General features: G+C 43.9%; 1 protein-coding gene across 9 annotated transcripts in view; it reads left to right on the forward strand.

Annotated features, from left to right (window-relative positions):
- prr12b (proline rich 12b) overlaps positions 1–15,837 on the forward strand; it is a 64,256-nt gene that overhangs the window by 16,062 nt on the left and 32,357 nt on the right. For 6 of the 9 annotated variants that reach the window (XM_082530412.1, XM_082530414.1, XM_082530415.1 and 3 more), the window contains exons 2-5: positions 4,726–4,874; positions 7,586–7,747; positions 8,018–12,414; positions 12,516–12,728. In XM_082530412.1, coding sequence (XP_082386538.1) covers positions 4,726–4,874; positions 7,586–7,747; positions 8,018–12,414; positions 12,516–12,728 — 4,921 coding nt within the window. The remainder of the gene's footprint in view (positions 1–4,725; positions 4,875–7,585; positions 7,748–8,017; positions 12,415–12,515; positions 12,729–15,837) is intronic. The other 3 variants (XM_082530413.1, XM_082530419.1, XM_082530420.1) reach the window with 3 other exon arrangements.

Raw genomic sequence — 15,837 nt, forward strand, 5'->3', positions numbered from 1 at the left:
GTAACTATCATTGTTAGAATTTTACTCTGATATGTTTTAACCTTGCCAACCTGTGTTCTTAGTCAGTGTCATCTTTGTAAGCCACTTGTGCAAGGTGGAGGTGGTGAAACACATGGAACTGGGAATAATGTACGATCTGCTACAGGAGTGCAACTATGTGGTCGCGAAACCCGTTAATGGGTACACAGCTTCATGACATGTGACATCAAGGCAAGTAGTCTGAAGTTATTAAGGCCGGAAGGGATGGCTTTCTTTGGTGCCAGCACTAAACATGATGTCTTCCGTAGCATTGGTACCTTTTCCAGCAGCAGACTCGGGGGGGGTTCAGTACTAAACCTATTGAAAACCTATTGTTGCATATTAAATACGCGATGCTTGACTGGGTTGCTATGACAATAACTATGTACATTAGGTGGTACTTAACTGTAATAGAAAACCAGTCGATCTAAGTCGAGTCGTGGTGAGCCGTGGTGAGTCGATCCGAGTAAGAACTAATAAAGAAGGGGCTATACAGAGGTGTTGACAGGACCAGGTTGTGATCTCATCTACCTAGTGGGGAGAAGGGTAGTGGCTCTGTATGGATCCTGCATGTTTACATACACAAGGTCCAGATATTCACTAGAGATGGACCGATCCGATATTACGTATCGGTATCGGTCCGATACTGACCTAAATTACTGGATCGGATATCGGAGAAAAATAAAAAATGTAATCCGATCCATTAAATATCACGAAAGCACCTCACAAAACTTGCAACACGCCGTAACTCACCTCAGAACGTATGCATCACGTGATAGAGCAGCTGTGCCATGCAGGACCTGTCGGTGGTCTGGATAGCATGTGGAGCTTCGCTAGCAACCTGGCATTTCATCTCCGACAAAGTTATCCCCGAGAGAAGTAAAGCAAGTGTGTAAGTCCATCTCTGAATGTTTGTAAAGCATTCCCACGTTAAGCTTAACAAGCGACTGCCTCTCGCTCTCCGGCTGCTACTTCAATCGTGAAACTGCTTAAATCAGCTGATCGGCTTTTCTGTCGCGAGTCTGTCTCTCGTTTGTTTTTGGTCCACTTTGCGCCAGAAAGAGCAAACCAGCGGCTGAACAACAGCAGCACGTTTAAGCTTGATAAGCTGTTGTTACAATTTATTTAATATTAATTTCTACACCAGGATCTTTTTCTACGTAGCTGACGGCTGGTAACTGTGCAGGGGCGGATCTAGCAAAGTTTAGCCAGGGGGGCCGATAGGGCATTAACTGGGAAAAGGGGGCACAAAGACATACTTTTCTTTCTTATTCTCATTTAAAATGTCTAGCTTTTAATAAATAATTATCTGACACCCAAAGTTTTAATTTGATGTAAAATGAATAGAAGTCAATTACTGTATATAGTGACTATTAAGTCTAATATATATACCCTAGTAAGCTATAGTACTTTTTACTTTGGGAAGGTACCATCTGTGCAGTCTGCAATTTTGTTGAAGAAAGATGTTGAATCTATTTAATATTTCTTGAAAAATAATTGATTTCTGTGCATTTTTTTTCACACTGCATCAAATTAAGGTTGATTACGTCGATTAAGCATCATGAGGTGGCGCGTGAGGGGTGGTTCCCTATTTTTTATTTATTTAATTTTGTTGTTGCTGGGAGTTGGAACCCTATTAGTTAGGTTGCTTAATATTTACGCTAAGTACTCTTTAAAATACCAGAACAGGGAGGATGGTGTAGGTCTAAGTTTATTAGATTGATCAGTATTGCTGAACTATGAAATATTTTTTTTGTATACAGGTATAACAGAATAGCTTTAGTGTAGTTGTTGTTTTAAACTTGAGTATGAACTTGCAGACTTGCAAAATGCAGCAAGATATTTTAAAAAACAGTTTTGTTGATTAAAAAACACTATATCGGATTCATATCGGTATCGGCAGATATCCAAATTTATGATATCGGTATCGGTATCGGACATAAAAAAGTGGTATCGTGCCATCTCTAATATTCACTTATAATTATGACACATTAACAATTGTAGTTGCATGTCTTAGTGCTCCTGGTACACTGCACAACTTGGATCTCACGCTTATCTTAGTTGTAGCTATGTGGCAGCATAGCTAGAATTAAACAGCATTTATAAACTTTAAAAAAAAATTGCAATGCAACAATGTGATAGTGACTGGATGCTATAATTGTACTTCAGGCACACATTCAGCTGCCACCCCAGTACAGACTGCAGGGCTGTTTAAACTTAGGTAATGGAAACAACATCTTTATCTTTTTAGACAAAGCAGTGTGATCATGACTGGGTACACCTCGGCCACACTAGAGTCACTGTGGCTCCCTCTGACCGTTGTCAGCGGAGATCAAAGACACTACAAACTCCTGTACCTGCTGCTGTACTAGTCCACGAAGTGTTGTAATGAAACGTGCCAAAATAAATGACATAAAACGACTTCACGTCTGATGGACTTTTATTTTTACCATTCATAATGAAATAACAAGGTAGAGCATGTCCACAAGTGTCCCAGGAGGAAGGAAACTGAATTCCTCAGAAGGAAGGATATTTTGGGTCTTATATAAAACTCTGGGTCAGGACCGGGACAAAGTCTCTTTTACACTGCTGGAATTGCAGCCACTGGAAAACAGAGCACACATCACTATCTATCAGTCAATAAAACTTATTCACTGAAATCTGCCAACATACTAAAGTGCATAATATTTAGTGTTTAAACAAATCCAACTTAAAGTTTCAGAGCTGTTTGATCACTTTGAAATAAACAGCAACACAGAGAGTGCACTCAGCTGAAATGATTAACTTGAAATAAAATGCGTATTTTTTTTATTATTATTTTTTTAAATTGACATTTAGGAATCACTGTACCATACCATCAACTTCAACAATTTGTCACTACATGTATTTTTCTTTTTTCTGTATTTAAACAACTAAAATATCCATACAAAAGGAATGAAAGAAAGAAAGAAAGAAAGAAGCAAAGCAAAAAGCAAGTAGGGAGTGTGTTTTTGTTTCCATTAATATAACTAATATTTCCTCTAGTGTTCTAGTAGTTAACACCGTCAAAATCAAAAACTGGCCTGCGTTTTCTAATGTAGTCCATCCATTTCTTCCATCATGATACAAACAGGTCGCTCTTGTAGTTCACATCTGCTGTCATTTTCTCCATTCTGTAAATGTCCAGTGTGATGTTCATCCACATGTTCATAGTTGGGCTCTCTGAAGAAAGCCATTTTTTGTGATGGCTTTTTTTCCTGCTGCCAGTAAAATATTAAACAAGTATTTATCGTTCTTTGTCCATCCTGCTGGCATAAGTCCAAAACATAGTTTTACTTTCCAAAAGTAAATATCTTCCAAATGTCTCGTGTATCGCTGCATGTATTCCCTTCCAATAAGTTTTAATAACATGACAGTCCCAGAAAATATGATAGTGATTTGCATTTGTATTTCCACAATTTCCCCGGCAAGCGGGAGGGTTACCTTCATAGTGAGATTTTTGGTGAGGTGTAATAAAATATCTTATCAGGCATTTCCACCCAAATTCCCGCCAGCTCTGTGAGCTGCTACATTTCCATTGATATGCCCATATTGTTGTCCACTCTTCCTCCTTTATCTCTATTCCTCCCTTCATTTCCCATTTTGTTTTAATATATAAAGTCAAGTGTAATTTCATATTTGTCAATCCTTTATAGAGGTCACCTATAATACCTCTGTTTTTATTTGAACTGCCCTTTTAAATACGTCTAGCAGCTGTTTACTCAATTCAGCCTTAGCTTTTATCTTTTTGTTCACAAAATGCCTCATCTGTAGACATCTATAAAAATCCCGTGTTTCTAATGAATATTTATCTTTCATTTGATCAAAACTAATTAGTCTGCCTTCCTCCATTACCATACATAAAGCTGTTAATCCTTTATTTGTCCAATCTTTGAATCTGGTGTCCAATTTATTTGGAGCGAAATGTGTGTCATATGCACACCACTTAAGAACTGCTATATCCTCTTCTAGTTTCTATTCTTTTATTACTGTTTCCCAAATTTTAAAAGTCAACTTGATCCATGGATTTTCAATAGTTTTTATTAAATCTTGCAGGCTGCTGTCTGCTATAATAGCTTGTATGGGGATGGAGGTCAGATTCTCCTCAATAACTTTCCATTGAGCGTCATATGAAGGATTACATCAGCATATCATAGGCCTTAATTGTGCTGCCCAATAATAATCCCTAAGAGAAGGTAAGCCCCACCCAGGTAACAACCTAATATACATATGAATGACTAGCCAATTTAGCTTCCACTTGGCTGAAGCTAAAGCTTAGCTAAAAGCCATTTGGCTGCTCTCCGGGTTTTAAAGGTAGAAAAGCCAAATGGCTGCTCTCCGGGGATTTAATTAAATTGTTTCTGGTTAATTTCTGTTGGTAATGTTTGAAATAAATATAACAATTTAGGAAGTATATTAATTTTAATTGAATCTATTCTCGAATATAAACTTAAATATGGAATTAGATTCCATCTCGCTATATCTTCCTTAATTGTCTTTTGTATTGGTGAGTAATTTCGTTCTAATAGTTCTGCAAGATCCTTAGGTATTATGACTCCAAGATATTTAAAGCACTCTGTTTGCCATGCTAATTGGTACTTACTTTTAATTTCTTCTGATGGAATATAGTTGTACTTAAGCAATTGTGTTTAAGTTTTAAGTCAAATTCAGTAACCATGTGCTCCCCAGCCTCGTGTATGGGAGCCGCTCATACCACCCAGAGTCAGAACTACTCCACCGTCAAACCTATGGCACTCCACACCCACTTCAAGGCTATGCAGCAAGTCATCACCCAGGGAGCTCAAGACAGGGTGGAGCTTGGGGTGGACGAACACTAGGTAAGGATTTGGTTGTGCATTGTATAAATGCAAGTTTTAAATATTATATTCGAGTGAACTATACAGTGTTATTTCTATCATCATATGAACAAAACTGTAAATAGAAATAACCCACACAAAAAGAAACGTGAAATAAATGTCTGAACTGGAAAGGGAGGGGAAGTAATTATAGGATATTGTAGGAGGGAAGTGTGTATTGTAGGATCTTTACCTTATAATATAACATGCATTGAGGTGACCATTGTTGTGATTTTGCACTATATAAATAAAATTGAATTGAAAATTGAAATATATTGAACTGATATGCAAACCATAACGTACAAATGCAGAGTGGTTTATATAAATAAATCTTAGTATTTTATGGTATGTTACAGTTTTGATATGACTCCTATATTTTGACTACCATATTGGATTTATTGTTTTGATTCCGTCCATAGGGTATAGTGTTTTTTTTTTCAGCACACAGATGGTAGGCACTAAGAAGGTAGACTACTAGACAGATTGGACTAGGACTATAAGGAACAAAGGAGTACAAATGTACATGCCAAACGGAAAAGGAGAAAAAAATCAAACTGTTTTCTTTCTTTGGAATAAAAAACAAAACTCAAGGGCAAAAGATGGAGATAGAGAAGTAGTATTATTTTCTAAAAGGTGAAGAAAAGCAGGCTATGTATGGAAATACAAATTCATAACCATATCTGTGTAATGCTTCTCAGTTTTATTTTACAACAGCAAAGCTCCATGGCCTATGTTGTATATCCCACAAAAATCAGTAATCAGTACACTGTTTTTGATATTTTTCGGTTTTAAATCTCGCTGCAATTAGCCGTAAATTGTATCTCACAAACACTGTATGCTTGTGTCACAAACACAAGAAATTCAAATCAGTTTGGGTGTTTAAATAGTCTCTGATAGGTTTGTAGCTTGAACCTATTCGCTGGAACGTTAAGGACAATCTGCTACGCAGCAAAAAGCAAGACCCAAGGCACCAAAGTTCTTTCTGTTACTCATACATGAGGGAGACCTGCCTGGAGCCAAGTGTCGTTCCACCACTTGACCTCCGTCAGACTCTCAGCCAGGCTCCCCATAGCACTCCTTTTATTGTGGTTACATGAATATGCATAGGGTCATTAACATATAACATCTTACATAGGTACACATGTGAACAAAGAATACTGTGTGTGTGTGTGTGTGTGTGTGTGTGTGTGTGTGTGTGTGTGTGTGTGTGTGTGATTTGTGTGAGGTCAAGATGTGACCCTGTGAAGACTCCCCAAAGCTGGTGCCAGGAGTCCAATGGGTCCATCTAAACAAAAGGCTCTTCTACTTAAAGAAATATACGTGTGTTTGCTATACCATAAATCAATAAGGAGAAGATAGGATCTCTCCCATGTTTCCAGGCTGTGGGTGTGCATTCTAGTATGGAATACACACCAAGGCTTTGTAGTCTGTTAAAGATCACACAGCCTACCACTACACAACTGATTATAAACCTCTAAGCATACATGGTTAAATATTTCTAAGCATAAATGACAATCAACAATACAAAACCTATCAGTCTCCTCCTTGTATTTTGGGCCTTGAGAAAGACAGTTTTCTGCAGAGTTCTCACATCTTCAAACATAGCATAATTGGTATGGCCCGGATCTGACCCACACAATGTGCTTACACATGGCCCACATACCGCAAAGAATGATGGTCCTTTGGTCGCCCAGATCTGGTCTGCCAGAGGTGGCCCACACATGAGCCAGCACAAGGCCAGTTGCAGAACAGTTTCAGCTCTGGCCCCAGATGTCAGCCTAATGTGTACCTTAATCAAGCCATGTAATAACAACATGTGCTGGAACATAATAGTGCAAAAGTAACATGACGAAACTCTGCTCAGACAGTGAATGGACTGATTCTTCTATAGCACTTTTCTACTCTCCCAGATTACTCAAAGTGCTCTATACAAAATGCCACATTCACCCAACCACACACTTTATCTAAACTGAGTGCTTCCTAACTTTATTCATAGTCTTGACTTGCAGACTGGAGGAGCCAGGGATCAAACCACTAACCTTCCGATCAGTAGGTGACCTGCTCTGCCTCCTGAGCTACAGCCACTCGGTGGTAAACATGAGTCAACCCTCACTAGGTTTTGGATAAAGTGTACACTCACAAACCTGTCAAACCTGCATTTGAAACATTGGCTACCGTAGCAGTATAGTATTGCAACAAGGCATTTGGGTCTTCTAACTAAAATGGGAAAATAGGAACATAAATAGTGCCATCATTGCCAGACCTGGCCCACATCTGGTTGACATACACCCTACCATGACATCAGTCAGTCAGAAGTGCCAGTGTGACGCCAGATCTGGGCCAGACCTGTTTTCTATAAGCCTTGGCCACATAAACCAAACCACAATCAAGCCAGATGTGGCAAGCCATCACATAGACAGTGGCATCATTGCCAGGCCTGGCCCATATCTGGATGACATATGTCTTTACATGCCAGAAGTCAGCCAGCAGTGCCGACTTGACACCAGATCCGGGCCAGACCTGCTTTCTGTGTGGGTTTTTGTAAATACCATCAGTATTTTTATTTTTATTTTTTTATGCCAAAACCCAGTTTGCTCTTGTGCGATACGTTGGTAGCTCAAAGTCTGAAGATTTTCTAAACTGTTTATATCATCTATGATATCAAGTAACTGAGGTTTGTATTTTGTTGCAAGGTCTGTCAGGGCTGTTTGACTCCAGTCTCCATCATGCCAGCCCCTCAGGTCCCGACCCCTCTGTCATGAATCTGATTTCAGTTCTGGATTCACGGCCTCCACAGCCCTCACCCTCTGCTTCCTCCCTTCTCTCTCAGTTCCGCACATCCTCTTGGCAGACTGGTGAGTGTCAGCCTGTTGTAGGAACAACATTTAAAAAAAAATAAAAACAAACTATTGTCAGTCCTAGTTCTTAAACTTAAAATAAAACGAAGTCAAATTTCAGTCCTAAAAGTATTTTCACTGATTCTATAAGCAAAAAGTAAAATTTCTGTAGTCTCAAAATAAAAGTAAAACAAATGACAATTTTTCAAAAATGAACTTTTGAAAGAAGTTCATTTTTTCAATGACTTAGACTGACCAACACTTTCTATGTAATATTGTGTCCTGTAGCCATGCATACACCGGCCCCAACGGACCTCTTTATTTCAGGGGCACTTCCAGGTTCAAGCTCCTTTCCCTCCTCCTCAGCCCTTTCTGCATACCAGAATCCTAGCATTTTTTCTGGACGATCATTCACTCCCTCATTATCCCTGCAGGATACAACTACATTTAGCCGAACTTCTAACGGCTTGATATCCCCACATGATCCCTTGGTACATATCAAAAGATCCTCTCAGTCCAGCTTGGGCTTTGATCACTTGCTGTCTTCCCAGAGCACTGCCTTCCGGGGCTCCCAGGAATCTGCAACTCCCCAGACCCAAGACCCTTCCACTTCCTCCAATTGCCACCTGTCCCCTCCCCACTTTAATCTGTTGCCCTCTCAGCTTCATAACTCATCCTCTCAACTATATAATGCCTCGATGTCCTCATCGATGGCAGCCCTGCCACCTGCAGTTCTTCCTGAGCCTCAGCCACTTCCACAGACGGCAATTTCCCGCCATGATAGTGTGATCAAGCATTACCCTCGCTCATCTTCAGCCCACACCACAACCCTACAATCACAATCCTATGCCAGCTCTGGTGGTTCATCTGGCTACCACCAGCTAGTCAGCCATTATCAGCATTCTGGTGTGTCCTGCAGTCCACTGGGGAAACTGAGCCTATCCTCTGACCCCAAGACCTCACCACAGATGGAATCCCAGATATATCAACCTGTCATCCAAACAGCCTATACCTCATCATTATCCAGCTCCTCAACTCCCTCCTCCTCTTCAGCTACTACTAAAGGTGCCAAAAGTTCCTGCTCCACAAGTAACTATTCGTCTTCTTCCTATACCCCACAAACTCCACCACCAACCTCCTCCACCACCTCCTTATCCTCTTCTAGCTCAAAGACCAGAACTATTTCTCTGTCTGCTCCCTCTCTTCAGCAACCCACACCTCAGTCAGCACTAGTACCACCTCTTCTCCCAGTGGTGTCATCATCCCTTGTACAACAAGCAGCAGCCAGTCAATGTCTGTCCACCTATGGCTCTCAATCTGTGACCAAACCTAGCACGAGCTTGCCAAACCAGACCCCTCCCCAGAAACACATTCAGTCGTATTCCCCCAACCTGCCACCATCTACACACATGAATGTGCATTATGATGGCTTCAACTCACCCCATGTCCGGGATTTGAGCACTGGAGCAAGGAGCAGTGGGGGGAAAGACATCATGGGTGTAGGCTCTGGTGAACGCTCCTTCTCTGCAGAGATAATTGCTCAAGACTCAAGTTTTGTCTCAACATCTCTCAGAAAACCACACACTCCATCCACTGAATATGGGAGTGGATCAGCTGGGAGTGGACCTGGTATTCACAGTGTAGTAGGCTCTGCGGTAACTGGGAACGGGGCTGCTGGTAATGAAGGCAGTAGCGCCTATCACCTGACTGAGTCTAGTACATCACCTTCAACCAATTCTACTATCAGTTATTCAGGATTGCACTCTCCTGTAGCTGCTCGACCTGTACAGTCCCCTGGAGGCTCAGGGGCAAATAAATACTTTTCTTCGATCCCAGCTCCTACTTTTATGTCCTCACCACAAGGTTTCCCTGATAACCGACAAGCTCGGAACCAGTTGTACCAGTCAACACCCCCGAACACCAAAACAGAGGCCACAAACATGCTGGGGGCTGAGGAATCCCAAGACGAAGGAAACAGTGAAGATTTCCTTATCCACCACTTACTACGTCCCCAAAGCTCAAATTCCCATTTTTCCCAACATCACCCACATTCTGAGCAACTGTCTCAACCAATCCTTCATGGGGAGAGCAAGGGAATGACACACGATCTTAACAAGACATCAGAAGAGCTCTACCAGCTTCAGAGTGTCATTTGTACCAATAACATTACCAGCAATTCTGGTCTTGGAATGGCAATTAATGATACAGTGAGCTTAGACAGACCATTAGAAATATCACAGAAGAAACAGCAGGCCAGGTCAGACACGATCATGTCAAAGTCAAATACTTCAGGGGTGCGAAGAATATCTGATTCTCATTCTCATGCCATCCACTCGCATCATCAGCAAAATGAGTTAATGGGTTCTGCGGTCCATTATGGAAGAGGTGATCCCTACATACAGCACCCAAACTCCCAGCATCCTCATAGCACTTCACATGTGTCCACACACTCTCAGCACTACACTCAGCACTCTCAAATCTCCCAGCACTCTCTGCACACTCAGCATACACATCACTCTCAACATTCTCAGCATAGTCATCGTAATTCCCTCCCACAAAGCCATTCTCATATAGAGATTAAGAAGCCTTCAGATGCAAATGACAATGCCTACTATGCACCAGATGTACAGCAAACTCGACAAAGCCATGTCTCTGTCACTCTGATGAATATGTCACCAGACCATCCCAAGCAAACTCACATGTTACAGTCTGTCCCTTCTCACACTATCCAAAACAAGCTGGATTCCCAACAAGCCCCACAGCAGCAACAGAAGCACCACCACCAACAGCAGCAACACCAGCAAGCTATGATGGGTTCAGTTAGAAGAGCAGGGTCTGCTGGGTTGGAATCCCATGTACAGAACCAGTCCTCACAGAGTCTAGATACCCACTACAGTGGAACCCATCCAACATATCAAACACGAGCCAGTCAGAGTTCAGTGTCTCCACTACAGATGCTAGATCAATCACTTTCTCAGGCCAATGGTACAGACAGTGGAAAATCTCTGGACAGAAGTGGAGCTGATATGACTGTGACAGGACAGGAAAGAGATAGAGGAGACAGACATACACAACAGCACAGACTTAACACCCACCAGCATCCTCAACAAACAAAATCGGATCTTCATGACTTCCTTTCTGAACAAGATTTGGACTTATACACCCCTTCACACTTGAGCCATCTCAACCAACCTCAGACCCACCCCCACACCCATGCTCTGCAACACACTCAGCACACTCATCATCAACTGTCTGTTACCACTCAGATAACTCATTCACACTTGCAACAGATGACAATACATTTAGCAACACCCCAACAACAGCAATCCCAGGTCACAGATCCTGAAACACAACTCTCACACTCACAGTTAGAGCAGCTCAAACAGCATCAATTTGAGACAGTAAGCCAGACAGATAAAGTAGGACAGACTCAAGCTCAACTGCAGCAATGTGCACCTTTGACCTCAATCTGCTTTCCAGACTGTGTTTTTCCTGAGATGGAGGATCTGTTTTGTTCATCTGAATACAAATCAAGCTGTGCGGGGGCAGGACACAGTGCTCAAGAAAACCTCAGCCAGGGTCACGGACCGACACAAGAGGATATGGAGGCTTTAAAATCAGGAGATGCTGCAGAGGGCTATAATATGGTTGGTCATCAAAGCAATCAAGGATTTGGACAGTACTGCCAAAGACTTTCAAGAACAGGAAATGGTGATCTGCACTTAGACCATGACTGTCTGAAGACTCATGAGCTTCCTTCCACTGTGAATACTGACCAGCTTGGCCTCATCCAATCCCAAACTCCCATTATGGGATTGAATTCAGCAGTTCAAGAGGATAGCTTAGTCAACAAGATGATAGCAACTGTGGGAGCGGATGAAAATTCCAACAGCACTGGTGTAACCTCTCCTATCTTCTGTTCCTCTCGACCCAAAAAACTGCTGAGGACCAGCTCATTTCACTTGCTTAAACAGCGACGTGAGCCACAACCTCAAACAAAGAAAAACTATGCGCAGGAGTATGAATTTTGGGATGACGAAGATAAAGCTGATGTTCCAGCAGATATTCGCCTTAACAATCGCCGGCTTCCTGACTTGCTGCCTGACTTGGTGTCCAGTTGTAGAAAACCTGGTGGGGTTTCTGGAATAAGTGGACTAAGCCCACAAATAGGTGATATGGCCTTTTGCCACCCCTCCAGCTACTCTTCTCTTGGACACCCTTCGCAACCCCCCCCTCACGATGGTCCTAAGAAAAGGGGCAGGAAACCAACTAAACCAAAACGTGAAGGACCTCCTCGGCCACGAGGTCGCCCACGTATACGTCCTCTTCCAGAACCTCCTTACTGTAGGTGCCTGATGGGCTCTGCGGCTGGAGAAAATAGGAGGGGGCGTAGCCGAGGTCGAGGGCGAGGCAGACGGGAAGAAGGAAAAGTGCAAATGCATCGGGATATGAACAAAACACAAACCCTTTCATATAATCACCAGCAACAGTACCAACAGCAACAGTGCAGCCAACATCATCAACAGCAACATCACAGGCAGCAGGCGGATCTCCATCAGCAGCTCCAACAACATCACCACCATCACCAGCAAGAACATGTTTCCTGTCCCCACCCTCAACTGCATCATCAGCAACAACAGCATACATCTCACCAGCCACAGCAAGATCCAGTCAGAACTTTTAAGGTAATGCAGAAAATCTGGTATGTAAATCTGGAATCATGATCCTAAGCAGGGTAAAACCTGTCTTAGCTTGGATTCTTCTTAATAACCTATCTTTTTCTCAGATCAAACTGCCCCTTGCCACTATGTCTCCACCAGAGTCCTTGTTGAGGACAGACTCGCTATCCAGCAGTGAGCCTGTTCTCTCTGAGGGATCGGTGGGGTCGGCACCATCTCTGGGCTTGAGTCCTGGTCCCACTACCACTGTTGACTACAACAGAAATGAGGGGAATCAGACAAAAGACGAGATGATGATACATCAGCAGAGAGCTAAGGAGGTAAAGAAAACTAAGAAGAAAAGAGGCTTCTCATAAAAGCTGCAATAGAAATGTCTGATAAAAGTGTATTTTATCTGCTACACTATAACATTTTGGAAACAGATGTCTAAAGGTGTCATTCTGCAAATTTGAATGGAAGTTCGCAGTGCGAGGCAGGCCGGAGGTGAAAGTTTTCTCCCCTGAGTCAGATTATATTTTAAGAATGGGGGGACTTTTTTTTATGGGAAAGCCAGATGACTAATTCTGTAAACAAAAGAAATTACTGTTTAAGTGAAAACATAATTATCTGAAGAGTGGATTTTGTTTTAGTGAACAAGAAAATAGTTTAAAAAAAAAGAGCTCAGAGACATAGGGAGAATAAAATCTGCCATCCTCTGCTTTAAAAAAATAATCACATAACCAGTATGAACCTTTTGTGATTTTTTTGTAGTTTAATTGGTCCATAAATACTTACCGATAGGTTTAGTAGAATAAGCAGGTAACAATATTTTTAAAGAAATGAAGTAGTGGGTAACTTTGAGGTGTTTTACAGAAATGAGACATTCATAACACTGTAAGTAATTTTAATTAGTGTCTAACTTTCTCCATCTTACACTGTAAATATGCTGTATTTGTAGATACAAACGACCTTATGTGTGTACATTTTTATATATCAATTTGTTATTGAGTCATTTAATGTTTTCACAGCTTTATTTAATATTCATTTTCTTTGTGTGCTGACGGCTGTTTGACTATTCCACTATCCTTTTATAATACAACATATATGTTTTATATATAAAAATGTGATGAAGGCCTTTGCCTGTCTAATGAGAGACAGAGAGAGTGAGAACAATAGAGCAAAATTAATTTTTTAAATAAATATTGTTCAACTTCAACTTTCAAAAGCACCATAAGAAAACTACAAAAACCGAACGTTTGTGAATGAAGAAAGACTTCAATAGAAGAATTTTTTTATTTAAATAAAAAAACAAAACTGATTAACATAATAATAAACAGTACTTTTATTTATATTTCTCTTTATTTGTACATTTATGTTATTGTCTGCTTCTTTGCTTTTCTTTTTTATACCCATTCTTTTCTTCTTTGTTTCTTTTTGTCATGAAAATGAATCTGAGGGAGAAAATTCTCTGGCTCTTCTCAACAATGTTGCTCATTATTCTGCTAAAATGCATGGAAATCAAACACTACTTATAATTACTGACAGTATAATTTCTTTCTTCATTCATTGTCACGGTCTGGCTGGCAGACCGTGGGGATGTGGGGAAAGGAGGACCCAAAACGCAGACTCTGCGATGCAAACAGTGCTCTTTATTCACAGTGAAAAACTGTAAACACAATAACTCCCCGTTGCTCCCTTGAACCCCGTGTGCGTGCTTCCCTCCGACGTCTGTGCTCGTGCTCGTGCTCCCCGCTGTTGTGTTTCCGCACACCCCGTGCGTGCTGCCTTTCTGGACCACTCTTCCTCCTGCAGGGAAACCATAGAGGCAGCCGTCAACACTAACCCTCGGCGGGCATATACGAACAACACAGACATATGCTGACACACTAACTTGGTACGATAACTCAATGATCCCGCGCCGGTGGGAGCTCCAACACTCTCCTAAGTAGCTCCCCCGACGAGCCCTGATCACCAACAGGTGTGGCAGGAACTTCAGGTGTGGCCAGTCCTTCGCAGGGCCACACCCATCAGGCCTGCAGGTGGCTGTGCTCCATCCTCCAGCCACACCCGCAGACATACACACGTATACACCCACACCCTGCCTATACATACGAGTGGGACACAGACTAACACAGCATTGTGGAGAAAACACACATCACCAAATAATAATAATACTAACAACAATAACAACAGTCAAAACTGGTCACGGACCCCCGAGTCCTCCAGAGCCGGGTCCGTGACAGTACCCCCCCTCTAAGGGTCGGCTCCCGACGACCCAAAAACACAAACCAAAAACAGCACAACCAACCCAGGGTGGGCGGCGGGAGGTCCAGGACGGAGGGCAGAACCAAAACAAGCAAAAACCCCCAAAGAAAACAACCCCCCCATGGTCACAGTCCCAGAGTCCGACCGCGCATCCCGCAGCGGAGCAACAAAAAGAAAAAATGCCACAAAACAGTCTCAGGCGGCCCATCAACATAACAAAAGAGTTCAGGGGGCCTACCTCGAGTCCAATGGTGGCGACATTGCAGCTCCGGCGGGCAGCCACGGGTCCGGCAACAGCAGAAAAACGGTTCTGGGGGCCTGCCACTGCTCCAGTGGCGGCGGCACTGCTGCCCCTCCGGTGGCGAGCCCCGGGCCCAGTAGCGGCGGCGCTGCTCCCCAGGCGGCCCGCCCAGGATCCAGAGGCGGTAGCGGCGCTGCTGCTCCTCCGGCGGCCTGCCCCGGGTCCGAAGGCGGCGGCTCTGCTCCCCAGGCGGCCTGCCCGGGATCCAGTGACGGTAGCAGCGCTGCGGCTCCTCCGGCGGCCTGCCCCGGGTCCGACGGCGGCGGCGCTGCTCCCCAGGCGGCCTGCCACGGGTCCGGTGGCGGCGCTGCTCCTCCGGTGAGCAACAGCGAGGTGTGGCACACGGTTCATGACGCGCTGGTCGCTGACGTGGATGCAGAGGACGTGGATGGCGTGGAGGCCGCGCCAGACGTGGAGGTCCCTCCGGTTCGTTGACCTCCGGCTCCGGCTGAGCGGGTCCCTCCTCGGCTGCTGGCAGCGAGAGCTCCACCTCGGCGGCTGGCAGCGAGAGTTCCACCTCGGCGGCTGGCAGCGAGAGCTCCACCTCGGTGGCTGGCAGCGAGAGCTCCCTCGGCTCGCCGAGCTCCTCCTCGGCTGGCAGCGCCGGTTGTTCCTTCCGCTCGCCGAGCTCCTCTGCTGGTGGTTCGCTGAGCTGCTCCTGCTCGCTGAGCTGCTCCTGCTCGCTGAGCTGCTCCGGCTCGGGCAGAGCGAGCTCCTCCCGCTCGCTGAGCTCCGGCTCCCGCTCGCTGAGCTCCGGCTCCGGCTCCCGCTCGCTGAGCTCCGGCTCGGGAAGATCGAGCTCCTCCCGCTCGCTGGGCTCCTGCTCCGCCACGCTGAGCCGCTCCTCCGGCTCGCCAGGCTCCTGCTCCGGCTCGCAGGGCTCC

This window comes from Aulonocara stuartgranti (assembly GCF_965226115.1).
Source record: "Aulonocara stuartgranti genome assembly, chromosome: 4".
NCBI classification, from domain to species: domain Eukaryota; kingdom Metazoa; phylum Chordata; class Actinopteri; order Cichliformes; family Cichlidae; genus Aulonocara; species Aulonocara stuartgranti.